Here is an 18,211-nt window from a genome sequence, read left to right as displayed (position 1 = left end):
CTGCCAGTTCCAGGGGAAGCAGATCCATCTTTTCCTCTGCTGGATCCAGGCTGATCCCTTGGTCTGACACAGGGAATTCTTTGCCTTCATTCCCTCCTTTTCCAGGATATCTCTGGGAATGTGTGACCCTCCCGTGTCTGCAGGTCCACATGGACACCTCTGCTTGGGAATTTCCCAAAAATTGGGGAATTTCTGTGTGAACAGGACCCCCCCACAAAACAATCCTGCAGCTTTCCAAGGGATGGGAAGGGCTTTCCATCACTGGGATGATGGCAGGGCTCTCCAAAGGCTGGGAATTCCCCTTTCCTCCTTCCAGGAATCCTGGCACAGGGTACAGTACCCGCCCATTCCCACTTTTCCTTTGGGATTTGAGCAAATCCATCCCAAAGAAAAATAAGGAGTGGGAAAAAGAGATCAGGCAGGAGGGAACCACTTGGAAAAGGTGGGATATTGGTCAAATATTCCCCAAAATCCAGTCTGGATCCTGTGGACACAACGGGAAGTGGCCTGGGTGGATCCTGGAATTCCAGCCATGCATGGAGTGCTTTGCTGTGCCAGAGTGTTCCCAAGTTTCTCCTGGTTTATAAAACAATGGAAGAGCCCTTTATCCTCACGTCACAGCTGGAATTTTTCCTCTCTCCCTCTAAATACTCAAGCCTTGGAGACGAAGCAGAAGAAGATCAGCATTCCAGGTAAATTCCCACAGCAGATCCCACCCCTCTCCAGGGCTGATTCACCTCCAAAGTTTTGCTCTCCAAAGAAAATTCCTTGAATCCAGGAAAACGCATCAACACTTGGATCTGTTAAATTCCATTTTTGTGTTTCCCTGGGGATCCCACGTTTGGAATCTGCTCATCCCACACAGAATCCAGGGATGAAGGAGCCAGGAATCAGAGGTGAAACCTTCCCGTGTTCCAGGTCCCTGGAATGGCTTTGGCTCCTTGATCCACTGGGAATTTTAACCAAACACATCCATGAAAAAGAATTGCAGGAAAGGATCCAGAATGGGGAAGTAAAGAACTAAGAAATCCAACCTGGATTAAAAAAAAAAATCTCAGGACAGGATTCTTCAAAAAGCTGGACATGTTCCAATGAGGAAAACAGAAAAGAATGGGAAAAATCCAATACTGGAAAGGAATTCTTCCCTGTGAGGATGGGAAGGGGCTGGGATGGAATTCCCAGGGAATTTGTGGCTGCCCCTGGATCCCTGGGAGTGTCCAAGGCCAGGTTGGAGAAGCTGGGATAGTGGGAGTTGTCCCTGGCCACGGGATGGGATGAGCTTTAAAGCCCTTTCCCACCCAAACCATTCCGGGATTCTGCAATCCCGATATTTATTCACCGATAGAGTCTCACCCCCAGATTCCCAGGAAAACTCAAGAGAGGTGGGCACTTCCAGAGGCAGTTCAGGAATTGCCAAAACCCGGCTGAGCCCAGCTCCCAGCCCCCTGGAAACCGAGATCCCGGGAAGCACCATCCGATAGGGGCTGTCCTTGAAATATTCATGGCTCGGACAGAGCTCGGAGCCGAAAGGAATCTGCTCCCGGTGAATTATTGATGGCAGCTTTTCTTGCGTGTCCCGGCGGATCCGAGCCTTGTCCGACTGCCTGTCACTAATTATCCCTCTGGCACCTGCTCCAAAGTTGGGATCTGCGCCAGGAGTGGCAGAACTTGGGATGAAAATCCCCACAGGCTGCCCCAGGGCGTTCCCATTCCCATTCCTGTATGGATGTGGCACTTGGGGACATGGCTCAGTGCTGGGAATGGCTGGAATGTGGGACAGAGGGTGATTCACCCATGTCCCAATAGATAAGAAGGGTCCAAAATTCCCAAATCCACGTGGCATTTGGGCACGGATCATTGGGATGTCACAGTGCCACCACCAGGATGAATAGGACATTTGGGATCCTTCCCATCCTGGGAAAAAAAACCCAGTCAAAGTTTTCCATATATTTTCCACCCCCTCCATTAAATTTAATTTAATTATGTTAATAATTTAATGTGCCATTAAATTCCTTGGAAAAGAAATGCATCCCAAGAGTCCTGAAAATCAGGAAAGGGTTCAAACCAAGGGAGCAGGTTCTGTTGTGAGTCCCAGGGCAGAGCTTCCAGAACCTGGAGATTTTTCCTGGATTCTGGGAATGTAAATTGCCCCCAGCCGGTCTCGGTGGAGGAGATTCCCAGATGGAGCAGGAGTGATGGATTGTGCTGGAAGTGCTGGAGGCAGCTCCCATTCCTCCTGCTGGGTTTTTCCTGGGAATAGGTGGAGTGGAAAACACCCTGGGCTGGAGGCACAGCTGGAATTCCCTCCCTGGAGCACCCGGAGCTTGGACACAGCCCCATCCTCCTGGGAAGGGGTGTCCCTGCTCCCTCAGGAATTCTGACATTGGGATTTGATTGGAATTCTTTCCTCTCTTTCTCTCCGGTGCCTCATCCAGGATTAAGTTTAACGATGGATACAAGGCAGTGGCAAGGTACCAAAAATGTCCTGGTGGGAGGGATCCCAGATTTTGAGTGGGGATCTGGGATTTTGGGAGTTTTGGGGGGATTGCTCTCATCCCAGTCCCCACATCCTACAGAGGGGTGCTGATCCTGGCATAAAAGCAGGATTTGGGATACAGGTCAGCCTCATCCCGTGCTCCCTCTGCACCATATCCCACACGGTGATACCAGGAATTGCAGTGCCAGGACACAGGGAATGGCTTCCCACTGCCAGAGGGCAGGGATGGATGGGATATCGGGAAGGAATTCCTGGCTGGGAGGGTGGGAAGGGGCTGGGATGAAATTCCCAGAGAAGCTGTGGCTGCCCCTGGATCCCTGGGAACGTCCCAGGCCAGGCTGGAGCACCCTGGGATAGTGGAAGGTGTTGGGATTGGAATGGGATGATCCTTAAGGTCCCTCCCACTCAAACCATTCCTGGGATTTGGGATCAGCCCCTCCCCCTGTGCTGCTCTCCCCGTGGGCTGGGGGAGGCTGTGTCCCGTTGAGAATGTTCTCTAATTCCTCACGTTCCTCCTCCTGGCTCCGTCTCCTCCCAACAGCGAGGACCCGGAAGATCCCAGGTAGGGGACGTGGTGTCCCTGCTTCCCTTTGGGAGTGGTGTGTGCATGGATGGGAGCAGTCCCTGCATGGGGTTTGGATCCTGGGAAGGGCCTTTTCTGGGATCACCCACCCCTGGGATTCCCTCTGTCCTTCCTAATCCCAGTGAGGACAAATCTCCTTCCAGTCAGGGACTTCAGAAGGGGATCCCAGAGTCATGTTTGTCTGTATTCCAAGCAATCCATGGATCCACCCTTCCTTCCATCCATTCCTCTATCCACCCCTCTATCCTTGCATGGATCCATCCATCCATCCATGGAATAATCCATCCATCCACGGATCCATCCCATCCCTCCTTGGATCCATCCATTCCTCTATCCACCCCTCTATTCATCCATGGATCCATCCCATCCATCCATCCATCCACCCATCCAAGGATCTATGGATCCATCCATCCATCCATCCACCCATCCAAGGATCCATCCATCCATCCATCCATCCATCCATCCCTCTATTCATTCATGGATCCATGGATCCATCCCATTCCTCCCTGGATCCATCCATTCCTCTATCCACCCCTCTATCCATCCATGGATCCATCCATCCATCCATGGATCCATGGATCCATGGATCCATCCCATTCCTCCCTGGATCCATCCATTCCTCTATCCACCCGTCTATCCATCCATGGATCCATCCCATCCATCCATTCACCCATCCAAGGATCCATGGATCCATGGATCCATCCATCCATCCATCCCCCTATTCATCCATCCATCCATCCATCCATCCATCCATCCATCCATCCATCCATCCATCCGTTCATGGATTCGTGGATCCATCCCTCCATCCATCCATCCATGGATTCATGGATCCATCCATCCATCCATCCATCCATCCATCCATCCATCCATCCATCCATCCCTTCATCCATCCATCCATCCATCCATCCATCCATCCATCCATCCATCCATCCATCCATCCATCCATCCATCCATCCCCCCCTCATTCCAGCCCTACCAGTGCTGTCCCACCTCTGTTCCCCGTTCCCTGGGATCCTTGGGAAGTCCTGGCACAGGGAGTTTTTCCCGGCTTGGCTTTGTTGGATTGCTCCGTGCATGTGGAAGAGTCTGGGGGGAGAAGGTGAAGGATGAGAGTCCATCCCTGGATCACAACTCATGGAATCGCTCCTTTGGATTGCAGAGCCAAGGCCAAAGGGAAAGAGAAAAAACACCTGGTGTTGCCGTTCAGGTATCCCAATTCCCCAATCCCTGATTCCTTCCAGCTCTGGCAGCAGAATCCCCTGGGAACAGCAGCAGGGCAGGAGTGTGAGGCCATTTTCCCGAGGAAAGTGCTCCAAACTGAGTTGTTTGAGGGATAAAATGGGATTTTCCCAGCTGTGCCCATTCCAGGCCCCCCGAGCCCAGGCTGGGACTGCCCACGGAAACTTTGGGCAGGGAGAGTTGGACTGGAAGGGCCCAGGGAAAAGGGAAGGAGGGAGAAAGAGGAATTTGGCATTGGCTGTTCCACCAGGCCCTTGGAAAAGGATCCTGGATTCCTTAGGAAGTGTGGTCACCCACCCAGACATTCTGATCCAAGTGCCAGGAATGGAGCAGGCGCAGGAATCAGGAGAGGGAAGAGGTGAAGGAAACACTTGGAGTAGGGAAACAGAGGGAAAACTCTTGGAATGCTCTGTGTTCCTTCATTCCTCATCCAGGCCGTGTTTTCCCTCCAGGAAGAGGGAAAGGACACAGGATCTGTGCTTCCCTGGGATGGATCCTATGGATGGGGCATCCCAAACCCGCTGCCCACCCAGGGATGGATCCCATCCTGACTCCAGGGAACATTCCAGCCCCTCTTCCCATCCAGGGATGGGACATCCCAGCCCTTCTTTCCACCCAGGGATGGGACATTCCCGACCCTCTGCCCACCCCAGGATGGATTGTATCCTGACTCCAGGGAAAATTCCAGCCCCTCTCTCCATCCAGGGATGGGACATTCCTGATCCTTTGCCCATCCCAGGATGGATCCCATCCTGACTCCAGGGAACATTCCAGCCCCTCTTCCCATCCAAGAATGGATGCTCAGGGATGGGGCATTCCTGACCCTCTGCCCACCCAGGACAGAGCCCAGGGATGGGACATCCCAACCCTTCTTCCCACCCAGGGATGGATCCTCAGGGATGGAGCATCCCAGTCCCTCTGCTCACCCCAGGACAGAGCCCAGGGATGGGACATCCCAGCCCCTTTGCCCACCCAGGGATGGGACATTCCCGACCCTCTGCCCATCCCGGGATGGATCCCATCCTGACTCCAGGGAACATTCCAGCCCCTCTTCCCATCCAGGGATGGGGCATTCCAGCCCCTCTTCCCACCCGGGGATGGGGCATTCCCGACCCTCTGCCCACCCCGGGATGGATCCCATCCTGACTCCAGGGAACATTCCAGCCCCTCTTCCCATCCAGGGATGGGGCATTCCAGCCCCTCTTCCCACCCGGGGATGGGGCATTCCCGACCCTCTGCCCACCCCGGGATGGATCCCATCCTGACTCCAGGGAACATTCCAGCCCCTCTTCCCACCCGGGGATGGGACATTCCCGACCCTCTGCCCACCCCGGGATGGATCCCATCCTGACTCCAGGGAACATTCCAGCCCCTCTTCCCACCCAGGACAGTTTGGACCAGGAAGGGAAGGAGATTTCCAGCCGGGCTGTGGGAGGGAAGGATCCCACCCGGTGAGATCAGGGGGATGTGATCCCACAGGGATCCTGCCTTGAATCCCGGCCAATCCATCTCGCTGTGTCCAGCAGGACCGGACCAGCTCCCTGAGCTCCGGGAGGAGGCGTGGAATGATTTAATTCCTCTCCTGGCAGTTTTTCCAATGCCGAGCTGGGGTTTGGCGCTCCCAGGAGGAGCTCAGCTGGCGGGGGAATAATTTTTATCATTTTTCCCTCTCTGCTCCCACAGCAGGATTCGGGACAGGGAGAAAGCAGGAATGCCTGGATCAGAGCGGGCTGATCCTTACCCGTGCTGCTCTTCCCAGTTTCCCACCCGTGTCCAATTTTATGCTGAAGCTCCTTTGGAATTCTCCCAAAATCCATCCAGCAACACTTCACTATTTATTTTTTTTCCCCGGGTGGTTTTCCAGCAGCTCGGGCACAAGGAGCTGGAATTTCAGGCTCTGAAATCAGTCCCCTGTCCCCAGCCCGACGGAGAAATGGCTGTAATTAACTCCAGCCTCCTTAATTACTTCCCGAGCTGCTAAATTGCTTTCTCCTCCCTAATTGCTGCAGGACAATGAGGGCGATTAACGGGGGAGAGGGAGAGAAGTAGGGAGGAAAACAGGGAAGGAGGACCGGGGAGGAAAAATGGGAGGAAAATACGGAGGAAAACAGGGAAGGAGGACCGGGGAGGAAAAATGGGAGGAAAATACGTAGGAAAACAGGGAAGGAGGACCGGGGAGGAAAATACGGAGGAAAACAGGGAGAAAAGAGGGAAGCAGGATTGGGGTGGAAAAAGAGAGAGGAAAATAGGAAGGAGGTTGCAGGGAGGAAAATTGAGAGAAGCAGGATCGGAGAGGAAAACAGTGAACAGGAGCGGGGAGGAAAAAGAGGAGGAAAACAGGGAAGAAGGATCCGGGGAGGAAAACAAGGAGGCAGGACCTGCAGAGAGAAATGTGGGAAAGAAGCAAAACAGAAGGCAGGGAGCAGAGCAGGATCTCGGAGGGAAAAGGGAAGGAAAGGATCAGCGTTTCCAGGTCCAGCCCATTCCCTTCAGCACAGGCGTCTCTGGAGGGGGGATATGGATGCATCTCTGCCTTGGGATAAGGAAAATCCTTGTCCTGGTCCTGGGAGGTTCCCAAACCCGGGAATGGAATCCAGGAATCCTGCACATCCTGCACAGTGCTGCTGCACTAACGGCCCCAAACACAAATCCAGGGAATGTCCCTCGATTCCAGCTCCAGTGCCGGGAGTTGGGATATCCAAATTAATATCCAGCTTAAGCCACGCAGGGAGCCGTGCTCCCACCTCAATTTTAAGCTGAGAGAGAGGAGGTTTGGATGGGATATGGGGATGGAATTCCTGGCTAGGAGGGTGGGGAAGTGCTGGGGTGGAATTCCCAGAGAAACTGTGGCTGCCCCTGGATCCCTGGCAGTGCCCAAGGCCAGGCTGGATACTGGGGCTGGGAGCACCTGGGACAGTGGGAGGTGTCCCTGCCATGGCAGGGGTGGGATTACAGATCTTTTCCACCCAGAGCATTCCATGATTCCCTGATTCCTCAGCACGCTGAAAGTTTGTTTGCCTTTTATTCCCTCGATATTCCACCACTGGCTCCAGCAAGGGCAAGGAGAAGACCAAGGAGCACAAGTAGGTTTGCTCTCCCTGCTCCTCCTCCTCTTCATTCCCACTTTTCCCAGATGATCTGGTTGCTGTGCTCTCCTTTCCTCTAAAGCCAGACCCGTCCACCCTGGAAAAACTTGGCTGTCTTGGATGTGTGGCCTCAGGTTTTAGAGCCTGCAGGGAATATTTATCCAAAAACCAAGGAATATTTATTCAGCAAAATCTTTGGAGAGCCTGAAGGGAACTGAGAGGTCTTGAGGGAAGCCTGGATCCGTATGGATTGCATGGAGAGAGTTTCCAGCCTGGACATGGACAGGGCAGGGGAAGTCTGGGTGCAGACAGGACTTAGATCCAGCTTTTCCTTGGATATCAGGAAAAGGTTGGGCTCCCCAGGGAATGGTGACATTCCCAAGGCCACCAGAGCTCCAGGAGTGCTTGGACAGGAGCAGGGTGGGACTGCTGGGGTTGGATCAATGATCCCAGTGGGTCCCTTCCCACTTGGGAATTCTGTGATTCCATGATCCGACACCTCCTGTGCCCGTGTTAGGCTGCCAGGTTCCTTCAGCTCCTGCCTTTCTGTTATTCCCAGCTGTTCTCATGGATACAGGACTGGGCTGTTACCCCAAGAGCCAGATCTTCCAGCTCTGCTGGAGCAGCTCGGCTCAAATTTAAACTCAGCTCCAGGGAATGATCCTGGAATCACCCCTGGAATTTCTCCATCCAAGAGGTCTCTCCTGGCCCCTATTCCTTGTTTTGTAGTTTAAGGATCAATTCATGGCACATCCCATGGATGGATCCTCCCAAATAATGGGATGAAGCAGGAGGTGGGGATGAGGTGGAGGAGGAGGAAAATGTCCTCAAGGAGAGGGTGGAGTCAGGAAAAATGGGAAGAGATTTCCCACCACTGGTCCTTCCTCTGGGAAGAGGCACAAAGGGTTGGGATCTCCCCAAGGATGGTAAGTATAGTGGGATCTGGCCCCTGGAAGAGCTGGGAGAATTCCTGACAGGTGGAATTCCTGCAAGGAGATGAGCCATGGGAATTCTGTTCCCTGCTCCCAGTAAGAGGCAGTGATTAGAATGCCCTTTTATCCATGGATAATTCACCAGTAACGGGATCTTTAACTGGAAGCTGGCCAGGAGAGAGGCCGCTCCCAACTCCCTGCACTCCAAATCCCGTTGGATTCTGGAGATGCCAATGGGCAAAACCCTAAAGGACAAAGCCCAGAGAAGCAGCAGGAGGGTTTCTGGGACTGATGATCCACGCTCAATCCCAGGAAATCCGTGGGATGAGCACTTCCAGAGGCTGGATGGAGTCTCTGGTTTTAAACTTTGCTGGGAGTCCATCCCAACTTGGGGTCGGCATCACGATGTCCCATCCTCTGCCCCAAAACCCGGGTGGGATGTGACGGCTCCTCCAGAGCCTCAGATCTTCGGGAAAGCGGGAGAAGGGCGTCTGTCGGCGCGGGAGGGCTCAGGTTCCGCAGAATCCTCATGGAATATTCATGCGGAGACGGTGTCAGCTCTCCGCCAGCGCCGCTTCCCACCGGGAGCGCGGCGGGACCGGCGGGATCCCACAAAACCCCCGGAGGAGACCCGGAGGGATCCCCCATCCCTGCTCCGTCCCTCCGGCGCTGGGATGGATGTCCCACCGTAGAGGCTCCGCCATTCCCGCCTCGGCTCTTCCAGAACCTTCTCCCGCCGGGCTGGGTGAGGGTAGAAGCCGGGATGGGAAGGGAGGTGTTTGGGGTTGGGCTCGCCCAGCTTGGGAAAGGGAAATGGGGATTGGGAAGGGGTTGGGGATTGGGATGAGCCGCCGGGAAGCTGCTCCAGGACTTCTGGGATGGCTCCATCTTCATCCTCACCCTTCCCTTCTTCCTGCTGAGCGCTGCCAAAATCCGCCAAAATCCGCTGCTTCAGAATTTATTTCTTTGTCTCTTTTTTTCTCTTATTCCATTTTTCCTGTTCTATTTTTTCCCCCCTTTTTTTTCCTCCCTTTAATTTTCCTGGTACTTTTCCCTGTTTATTTGGAGTTTTTTTCCCCTGCTTTATCCTCTACGTATTTTTTAATCTCAACAGTTTTCTTTCCCCATATTTTTTCTTTCTTCTATTTTTCCCCCATTTTTTCCCCCGCTGATTCCTCCTGGGGTTTCTTTCCCAGATTTTTCTGGGTATTTTTCCATTTTTTTTCCTACTTTCACCCTGTTCTTCCCTCAGGTTTCTTCCCTCTCCCCAGTCTATTTTTTCCTTCTACATTGTTCATTTGTTTGTTTGTTTGTTTGTTGGCTTTTTTTGTTTTTTCCCCCCTGCTAATTCCTCCTAGGGTATTTTTCTATTTTTTTCTCTTTTTTCCATTTTTCTTTCCTATTTCCCCCACTTTTCCCCCCTGTTTTTCCCCTCCATTTTTCCCTTCCCATTTCTCGTTCAGAGTTCACCTCATTTTCCCCCTGTTTCTTTTATTCCCTATTTTTCCTTTCTAGTTTTAAATTTTCTTTCTTTTTCCGTTCCTCTACTCATTTTACCCTTTTGCCTTTTTACCCTTTTTCCTTTCCCCCTCCTTTCTTTAATTCTAATTTCCCCTTTTTTCGTTGTTTTTCCCAATTTTTCTTTATTTTTCTTTTTTTCTTTTAACCTTTTCCCCCCTCTTATTTTCCCCCTTTTTTTTCCTGTTTTCCGCCCTCTTTCTCCCTTTTTCCTCACTTCTTTTTTTTTCTTTTTTTCTTTCCTTTTTTTTCCTCTTGCCCCAGCACCCTCAAGTGCCTCAGAAATTCCAGGAATACGGATTTTATCCCATTTTATTTTGCCATGAGCAAATGGCATCTCTGGAGGGATTTTTTTGCTCTCCATTTTTAAGAATTTAATGGAAAAGAAAGGAATGCAATCCAACCAACCAGAGGAGGAATGGGATGGAATTCCATGGAGGAATCTCCATGGCAGAGAGCGGTCTGGGAGCAGAATTCCAGAGCCTGAGCCCTGATTCCAACATTTCCTCCTTCAATAAATAAATTCATAAACAGCTCCAAAGGGCCCCATCCCCTGGGTGTTTCCTGGTGGGATTCCAGATACAGAATCTTTATCCTTACTTTTTCTCCTCCTATCCATGGAAAAACTGCACCATCGTGGAGCACCCTGGGAATAAAGCACAGCTCCCAGAGGCTGGATTGTGGCTTTAGTCCCAGGTTTAAATAGTTCCTGGATCCTATCCCTGTTGGATTTCCCTCTGTGAGATTTTTTTTCCCATTCTCCTTAATTTTCTTCCTGCTTGCTCCAGCTGTCTCTGTGCCCTGCAGACTGCTGGGGGTCATTTCCAACCAGGACAAGCCAGGCTGGCAATTCCAGGGTTTCTTTGGCCTTGGGAAAAAAAAACCCAAAAAACTCCCAAGGGTAAAACTTGCAGAGGTGGGAGTGGGAAATCCCACAGGTTCCTTGTGGGCAGCACATCCCAGTCGTGCAGAATCCAGGAGCTCTGGATCCCCTGGAGATGAAGTCCTGGCTGGAGGTGAGGTTCTGGTTGGAGCTGGAATCCTGGCTGGAAATCAGATTTGGGATGGAGGTGAGGAAAAGCCCAGGTTGGAGGTGACATTTTGTCCTGGCTGGAAGTGGATCCCAGTTTGGAAGTGAGGTGAGGTGTGATCCAGGCTGGAAGTTAGATCCTGGCTGGAAGGTAGATCCAGGCTGGAGGTGAGGTCCTGGCAGGAGGTGAAGTTCTGGGTGGAGCTGAAGTCCTGGCTGAAAATTAAATCTGGGTTGGAGGTGAGGAAAAGTCCAGGTTGGAGGTGACATTTTGTCCTGGCTGGGAGGGGATCCCAGTTTGGAAGTGAGGTCCAGCTTGGAGGAGGTGTCAAGGCTGGAGGTGAGGTGAGTTCCCAGCTGGAGGTAAGGCTCATCCTGGAGGTGAAGTGCAGACTGAAGATAAGGAAAGCTCCAGCCTGGATGTGAGATCTGGATCTGGCTGGAGGTGAGGAAAGGTCCAGTTTGGAGGCGGGGTCGAGGCAGGAGTTGAGGTCCCAGTTGGAGCTGAGTTCCAGGCTGGAGGTGAGGATTATCTTGGAGGTTAGACCTGGGCTGTAGGAAAGGCCCAGCCTGGAGCTGAGTTTGGAGGTGAGTTCCAGGCTGGAGGCAAGGCTCATCTTGGAGCTCAGATCTGGGCTGGAGGTGAGGTCCAGGCTGGAAGTGAGGTCCAGGCTGGAAGTTAGATCCAGGCTGGAGGTGAGGTGAGACCCAGGCTGGAGGTGAGGTTCTTACTGGAAGTGAGGTTCCAGCTGAAAATTTTGGAAGTGAGGTCCTGGAAGGAGGTGAGGAAAGGTCCAGCCTGGAGGTGAGGTCCCAGTTTGGAACTGAGGTCCAGTTTCAAGGTGAGGTCAAGGCAGGAGGTGAGGCTCATCTTGGAGGTGAAATCCAGTTTGGTGAGGTCTCAGTTTGGAATTAAGGTCCAGTTTGGAGGTGAGATCCTGGCTGGAGGTGAGGAAAGGTCCAGCCTGCAGGTGAGGTGTGGTCCTGGCTGGAGCTGAGGTGCTCTGTAACTTCCCAAGAACATCTCCAGCAAAGGTTCCTCCACTTCCAATGATGGGAATTCTCCAATTTAAAAACATCCCTCTCTCATGGGTGTCTGAATTTTGGGATGTTTGAATTTTTGGGTGTTTAATTTTTAGTAATTTCCTTTTCTGGTGCTTTGGAAAGAAATTCCATGAACTGGTCGGGAAAGATGGGGAGTGGGAACACAACCAGGGCTCCCAGCAGGGACTCTGCTCGTGGAGAGGCAGAGTTATCCCAAACTGAGGCACTCCTAGATAAAAAACAGGATACAGTTTTTTATCTGGGAATGGGATTTGGGAACAAAAATTCTGGAGATATATTCCTGGGATAAAAATTCACAGATAAAAAATTATCTGGAGTGGGAAATGGGATAGCAATGTGAATTCCACACTCTGCCTCTGGAATATTTCCTGCTCTGTTCTTCAGTTGACAACCCCTCTTTTCCTTTTGGAAAAAACCTCCTGTTCCCACCTCCCACGTCCTAGAAAACACTAAAACACAGCAATTAATGGGAAATTTCTGCTCTCCCTCTCTTGGTCCAGAGCTGGAAAAGGAGTTTTCTCAGCCATGAAGCTTGGAAAGACACGCCCGTCCAAGGATGAGCACCGGAAACAAGGTACAGCCATGGGATGCTGGTGGATTCCTGGAACTGGGCTGCCTGTTCCCCGGGCTCTGCACAGACCTGGGCTGGAACTGGATACCCCTGGAAAGGCAGGAGAGGGCAGCGATTGGAAATTCATTGTTGTTTCCATTCAGAGCCCAGGATCAGTTTTCCACGGCAAAGAAAGGCAGGGATGTGCGTTTACAGGTGGGGAAAAGTTTGGATTGTGGTTCTGGGAAAACGTCCCAGGTTTGGTGACAGGAAAAGGGAATTTTGCCTGGGAGGCTGGCATGGAAATATGGATGCTCTTCCCAGAACCTGGGTGTTCCCCTTGTGGGTAAATCTTCCAGCAGGACCATGGGAAAACATCCAGGATGCAGGGGCAGGAGCAGAGTGTTGGTCCCATGGAAGTGCCTCCACAGGCTGGATTTATCCCTGGTCGTGGAATGGTCACTGTGGGGTGTGGGCAGTGCTACATGGACAGGAGGCTCCTGATCCCACCTTTCCCAGGGACCTCCAGCTGTCCCACAGCTTCCCCAGGCTGGGGTTGTGATCCCGACCCTTTGGTTGGAATTCCATCAATCCATTCCATCCCACTGGGTAAGGGGCTGGTGGATGTCCCTGTACCTGCTGCCAAACCAGCATTCCCAATGTTCCATGGGTGCTTCCCTCCCATCCAGACCCCTCCTTTGGGTTAGATCAGGGATCAGGCCTTGGACACTTCCAGGGATGGAGCAGCCAAAGCTTCTCTGGGAATTCCAGCCCAGTCCCTGCCCACCCTGCCAGGGAACAATTCCTGCCCAGGATCCCACCCAGCCCTGCCATTCCCTGGCTCCTGTCCCTCCATCCTTGTCCCCAGTCCCTCTCCAGCTCTCCTGCAGCCCCTTCAGGCCCTGCCAGGGGCTCTGAGCTCTCCCTGGACCCTTCTCCTCTCCACTGAGCACCCCCAGCTCTCCCAGGCTGGCTCCAGAGGGGCTCCAGCCCTGCAGCAGCTCTGGGGCTCCTCTGGGCTCTCTGCAGCAGCTCCACGTCTGTCCTATGCCGAGGATCCCAGAGCTGGAGTCAGCAGCTCCCAGCTTGTGTGACTCTGGCTCAGTCTTAATCTCCTGGCTGAGTCAAGGACTCCCTTTCCCTCAGGAAAGGAACATTCCAGCAATTTCTTCTAATAGGAACCCAGACATGGGGATGTGCTGCTGGGATCCAGGCTCTTGCAGCAGCTTTTCCTCTTGGGAATGACCCATTTCTCCTGTTTTTTCATCCCTCTCTCTTCAAAACCAGGGAATTGTTTGTCTTTGCAACATCTCCCACATCTCCAGCTCTTCCTCAAATGCTCTTTCACCCCCTGAATTCGGGGTGTTGTCATTATTCCTCATTTTTCCCTCCCAAAACCCTCTGCAGGAATTCTGCCCGGGTGGAATTATCACCCCTTTGATAACCCCTTTTCCCAGCAGGCTGTCCAAGACCCGACCTGGCTCCCATTGTGTTTGTGCTCCCGGCCATGGGGATGGATTGGTTTCCCTTCTCCCAGCCTTTAATTATTCACTGACGGAAATTAAAACCGGAGCCATTCCTTTGTCCCCTTCCCGCAGACGATCCGGCTGTTCTGGAAACAGAAGACCTGGACAGGAAGGCCATGAGATACGGGGCAGGCCTGGAGCCAGACACCATCTCCCTGGCCTCTGTCACCGCTGTCACCACCAATGTCTCCAACAAAAGGTGAGATCCAAGGCTGGGATTGTGCCGGCAGGAGGTGAGGAGAGATATCCCAAAAATTCGTGACCCCATGACACAGGGAATGTTGGGAATCATTGTCCCATGGAGCCTTGGGGTGGTTTTTTGGGGATATCTGACCTGCAGCAGTGATCATCAGAGATTCCCAGCTCCCAGGGTTGAGGGTGACCCTGCTCTTGTGAAGGACAAGGCATGCAGGGACAGGACACAGGGAAAGGCTTCCCACTGCCACAGGGCAGGGATGTGATATTGGGAAGGAATATCCCTCCCTGGGAGGGACTGGGATGGAATTCCCAAAGAAGCTGCAGCTGCCCTGTCTTTGGAAGTCCCCAGGACAGGTTGGACAGGGCTTGGGGCACCCTGGGATGGTGTCAGGCTCTGGATGATCTTTAAGGTGCCTTCCTACCCAAACCATTCCATGATTCCATGAATTCCACCCGTGGTTTGACTTTGACCATGGTTTCTTCTGCCCCTCCCAAGGTCCAAGCCTGACATCAGGATGGAGCCGAGTGCTGGGAGGCCCATGGATTACCAGGTAGGTGACACCAGCCTGAGCCCTCAGGGTCACAACTTGGGCTTGGGGACACCAATGGCAGGGACTGAGTTCCTGGTGGAACTCACTGGGCTTGGAACCAGGACATCCCAAAAGCTGGAATTTCACTGGTGGAGCCATAAACTCAGGATTAAGCAATGGACTGGGTTTGTTGTCCAGCACATGGAACCCAGAAAGCCCAAATTAAGCCCAAATTAAGCCCAAATTAAGCTCTCCTTGAGGTTGTCTCCATGGAATTTCTCCTTGGAGCAACCTGGGATAGCAGAATGTGTCCCTGCCCCTGGAAGAGAATGGGATGGAATGAACTTTAAGTTCCCTCCCAATTCCAATCCATGATCCCGTTGTGTTTTCCAGCACAAGTGAAACCAACGGGATCGGTCTTTCTTGGTTAAATCCTTTGGATTTTCCATGTTGTGTGATGGCCCACACACTGGGACTGGAACAACCAGGATTCCTGGGATCTCCTGCATCCCAGCCCACCCTCTGTGTCCCAGTGGGACCAGCAGGCCCCACTGCACTGGGAATTCCACTCGGTCTGAGGTTGGGGGGGACGGGTGAAGGCAGCCTGGAGCTGCTCCCGGGATTGTGGAAGTTTGGGAATTCCTCTCCCCAGGTCAGCATCACCATCATCGAGGCCCGGCAGCTCGTGGGGCTCAACATGGACCCCGTGGTGTGCGTGGAGGTGGGGGAGGAGAAGAAATACACCTCCATGAAGGAATCCACCAACTGTCCTTACTACAACGAGGTGGGTCCGGCCCCGGTGCTGCTCCACCCTCTCCAGGCTCCTCCGCCCTTGATCCCCTGATTCCTTTCTTATCCGTGTGGTTTTTTTGGGGGGAGTTAAATTCCTGTTGGAATAAGGTGAAATCTCAAACCACACATGAGAAGCGAAGCCTTTGCCCTCTGGAATTTTGTGATCAATGGTTCCCAGGTTTTACGAGAAATCTGCGTTTCCCTTGGCTCCGCACGCTCAGCGGGGATCGGTGATCCGTGGGCTGGGAATCACATGGATGCATCCCTGCCAGGCCAAGGGCTGCAGGAGCTCCCCCAGGCAGCCTCAGCTTCTCCAGGGGGTTTCTCAATCCTGATGGATCCCACCCCTCACCATTCCTCTTTCCCTTCCAGTACTTCGTCTTCGATTTCCACGTCCCCCCCGATGTCATGTTCGACAAGATCATCAAGCTCTCCGTAAGTGGCCCCGATGGTTTGGTCCTTGTCCTTTTTGGGGGGTTTTGGAAGCAAACAACCCATTTTTGGGATGGATTTAAAGTCCTTGATTTGAGATTCCCAACAGGAATTCTCCTCTGCAGAGCCCCAGTCCATTTCCAACCTTCATTCCTGGCTCCATGCAGCTCCTGCATTCCCTGTGCCCCTTCATGGGTGATCTCTGGTATTCCAGAGCCAGGTAGAACCAAACTTTGGAATTTATTTATTTATTTTTGTGGAGAAAAAAGACCTTCCTGAACCTGCCAGGGAAATTTCTGAGGCATCAGAGCTGCTATGGAAATCCAGGACTTGGAATGCTGAGAGCAAAACTGAGATTTCGGTCTACCCAAGACCAGGAAGATGCTTCCAGATTCCTTGCCCAATTAGTACACATTAATTAGGATCATCCATATCCATCACACTGTACAGACTGGCTGTACAATTTCTCCCATTTTTCCTCAAATTCTGAGCATTCTGAAGGCTCTTCCCTCAGTTAAATATCCCATATTTCTATTTCCATTTCTATTTCCATTTCTATTTCCATTTTATAGTGTTTGCTGCTGTAGAGGCTGGAAAAGGGATCTTGCTCCAAAGATTTATTTCTTTGCATTTTCTTTTGTTCATCCCAAATATGAACTTCCTGGCAATTCCACTAACCAGGAGCTGCCAACCCTACAGGGCCTCTTGGTGTCCTTAGAATCCTCCCCAGACAAAGGAAAACTCCTCAGCTCTTTTCCCATTTGGCACTGGAGACCTCTGGATTGGCTTTGTGGTTCCCAGATCCCAGGGAAATTCCTGAGTGGTTTTCCCCTCTTGATTTCCAGGTGATCCACTCCAAAAACCTCCTGCGGAGCGGGACGTTGGTGGGATCCTTCAAGATGGATGTTGGGACTGTTTATACGCAGCCTGGTACGTGAATATCATTTCTAACCATTCCCGGGCTCACTGGAGTAAAATTCCTGGCAAAGGAGTCAGGCAGGGGCTGGTTTCCTTGGAAAACGCTTTCCCAATTTAGTGTAAATATCCAAGATATAAACAAGTCACCTGGGCTGGCTCGAAGGTCAGGGAAGAGCACCTGGCACCTCTGGAGAAGGGTCCATATCCCATCCGGGAATTGTGGAATCACAGGATGGTTTGGGTGTGATGGGATTTGAAAGATAATTCAATCCCACCCCTGCCATGGGCAGGGACACCTCCCACTGTCCCAGGTGTCTCCAAGACCCATCCAACCTTTCCTTGGACACTGCCAGGGATCCAGGAGCAGCCACAGCTGCTCTGGGAACTCCAGCCCAGCCCCTCCCCACCCTCCCAGCCAGGAATTCCTTCCCAAGATCCCAGCCCAAGCTCCCCTTTCCCAGTGGGAGCCATTCCCTGGCTCCTGCCCCTCCAGCCCTTTCCCAAATCCCAGCTCTCCTGGAGCCCCTTGAGGCTCGGGAAGCAGCTCCAAGGGTTCCCTGGATCCTTCCCTGGTGTCACTGAGATCCCTGCCGGGTGTGCTGGTGTCCATCCCTGCCCTGCCAAGGGGGAAGCTCTCAGGTGGCAGTTCCAGGCAGGTCATCAACATTCCAGACAGGAATGGATCCTGCCCCACATTTCATCCAAGCCTGGAAAAGAGAGAGAGGTCGATTCATGCTGCTGATCCTCCAGTCCAACCATCCCCTGCCCTGCCAAGGCCACCACCACTGCCCCATGTCCCCAGGTGCCACATCCACAGGCCTTTAAAATCCCTCCAGGATGGGGACTTGAGACTCCACCCTCCTCCAGCTTATCCTGTTGCTCCTCCACATTCAATGCCCCTTCCCAGTGGGATTTTCCAGGGGTTTGTTGGGATCCCTCACACACAGGGCACATCCCACCCCACGGATGGCCGTGTCCTGGTGGCATTGGCCGTGTCTGGTTGTGACAAAGGTCCCTCCTGTCCCCTGGGCCGCAGAGCACCAGTTCTACCACAAATGGGCCATCCTGTCCGACCCCGAGGACCTCACGGCCGGCCTCAAGGGCTACCTCAAGTGTGACATCGCCGTGGTGGGCAAAGGGGACAACATCAAGACCCCGCACAAGGCCAACGAGACGGACGAGGACGACATCGAAGGGTAGGGATCCACTGGGATCCACTGGGATCCACTGGGATCCGCCTCTTCCTGGCTCCCTTGGGAATGGCTTTCCGCCTCTCTTTACCTTGGATGGGAAAACAGGATCCAAACCTGGGAGC

General features: G+C 52.7%; 1 protein-coding gene across 1 annotated transcript in view; it reads left to right on the top strand.

Annotated features, from left to right (window-relative positions):
- The window catches only part of OTOF (otoferlin), a 68,738-nt gene that overhangs the window by 5,995 nt on the left and 44,532 nt on the right, over positions 1 to 18,211 (top strand). The window contains exons 2-8 of the mRNA XM_056486552.1: positions 12,451 to 12,524; positions 14,099 to 14,225; positions 14,721 to 14,775; positions 15,407 to 15,538; positions 15,919 to 15,981; positions 16,824 to 16,908; positions 17,933 to 18,092. Of these exons, the coding sequence (XP_056342527.1) occupies positions 12,476 to 12,524; positions 14,099 to 14,225; positions 14,721 to 14,775; positions 15,407 to 15,538; positions 15,919 to 15,981; positions 16,824 to 16,908; positions 17,933 to 18,092 (671 nt within the window). The 5' untranslated portion in view covers positions 12,451 to 12,475. The remainder of the gene's footprint in view (positions 1 to 12,450; positions 12,525 to 14,098; positions 14,226 to 14,720; positions 14,776 to 15,406; positions 15,539 to 15,918; positions 15,982 to 16,823; positions 16,909 to 17,932; positions 18,093 to 18,211) is intronic.

This window comes from Oenanthe melanoleuca, chromosome 3 (assembly GCF_029582105.1).
Source record: "Oenanthe melanoleuca isolate GR-GAL-2019-014 chromosome 3, OMel1.0, whole genome shotgun sequence".
Taxonomy (NCBI): Eukaryota; Metazoa; Chordata; class Aves; order Passeriformes; family Muscicapidae; genus Oenanthe; species Oenanthe melanoleuca.
The sequence above is the reverse complement of the archived record's forward strand: the minus strand, read 5'-3'. Positions and strand labels throughout refer to the sequence as shown.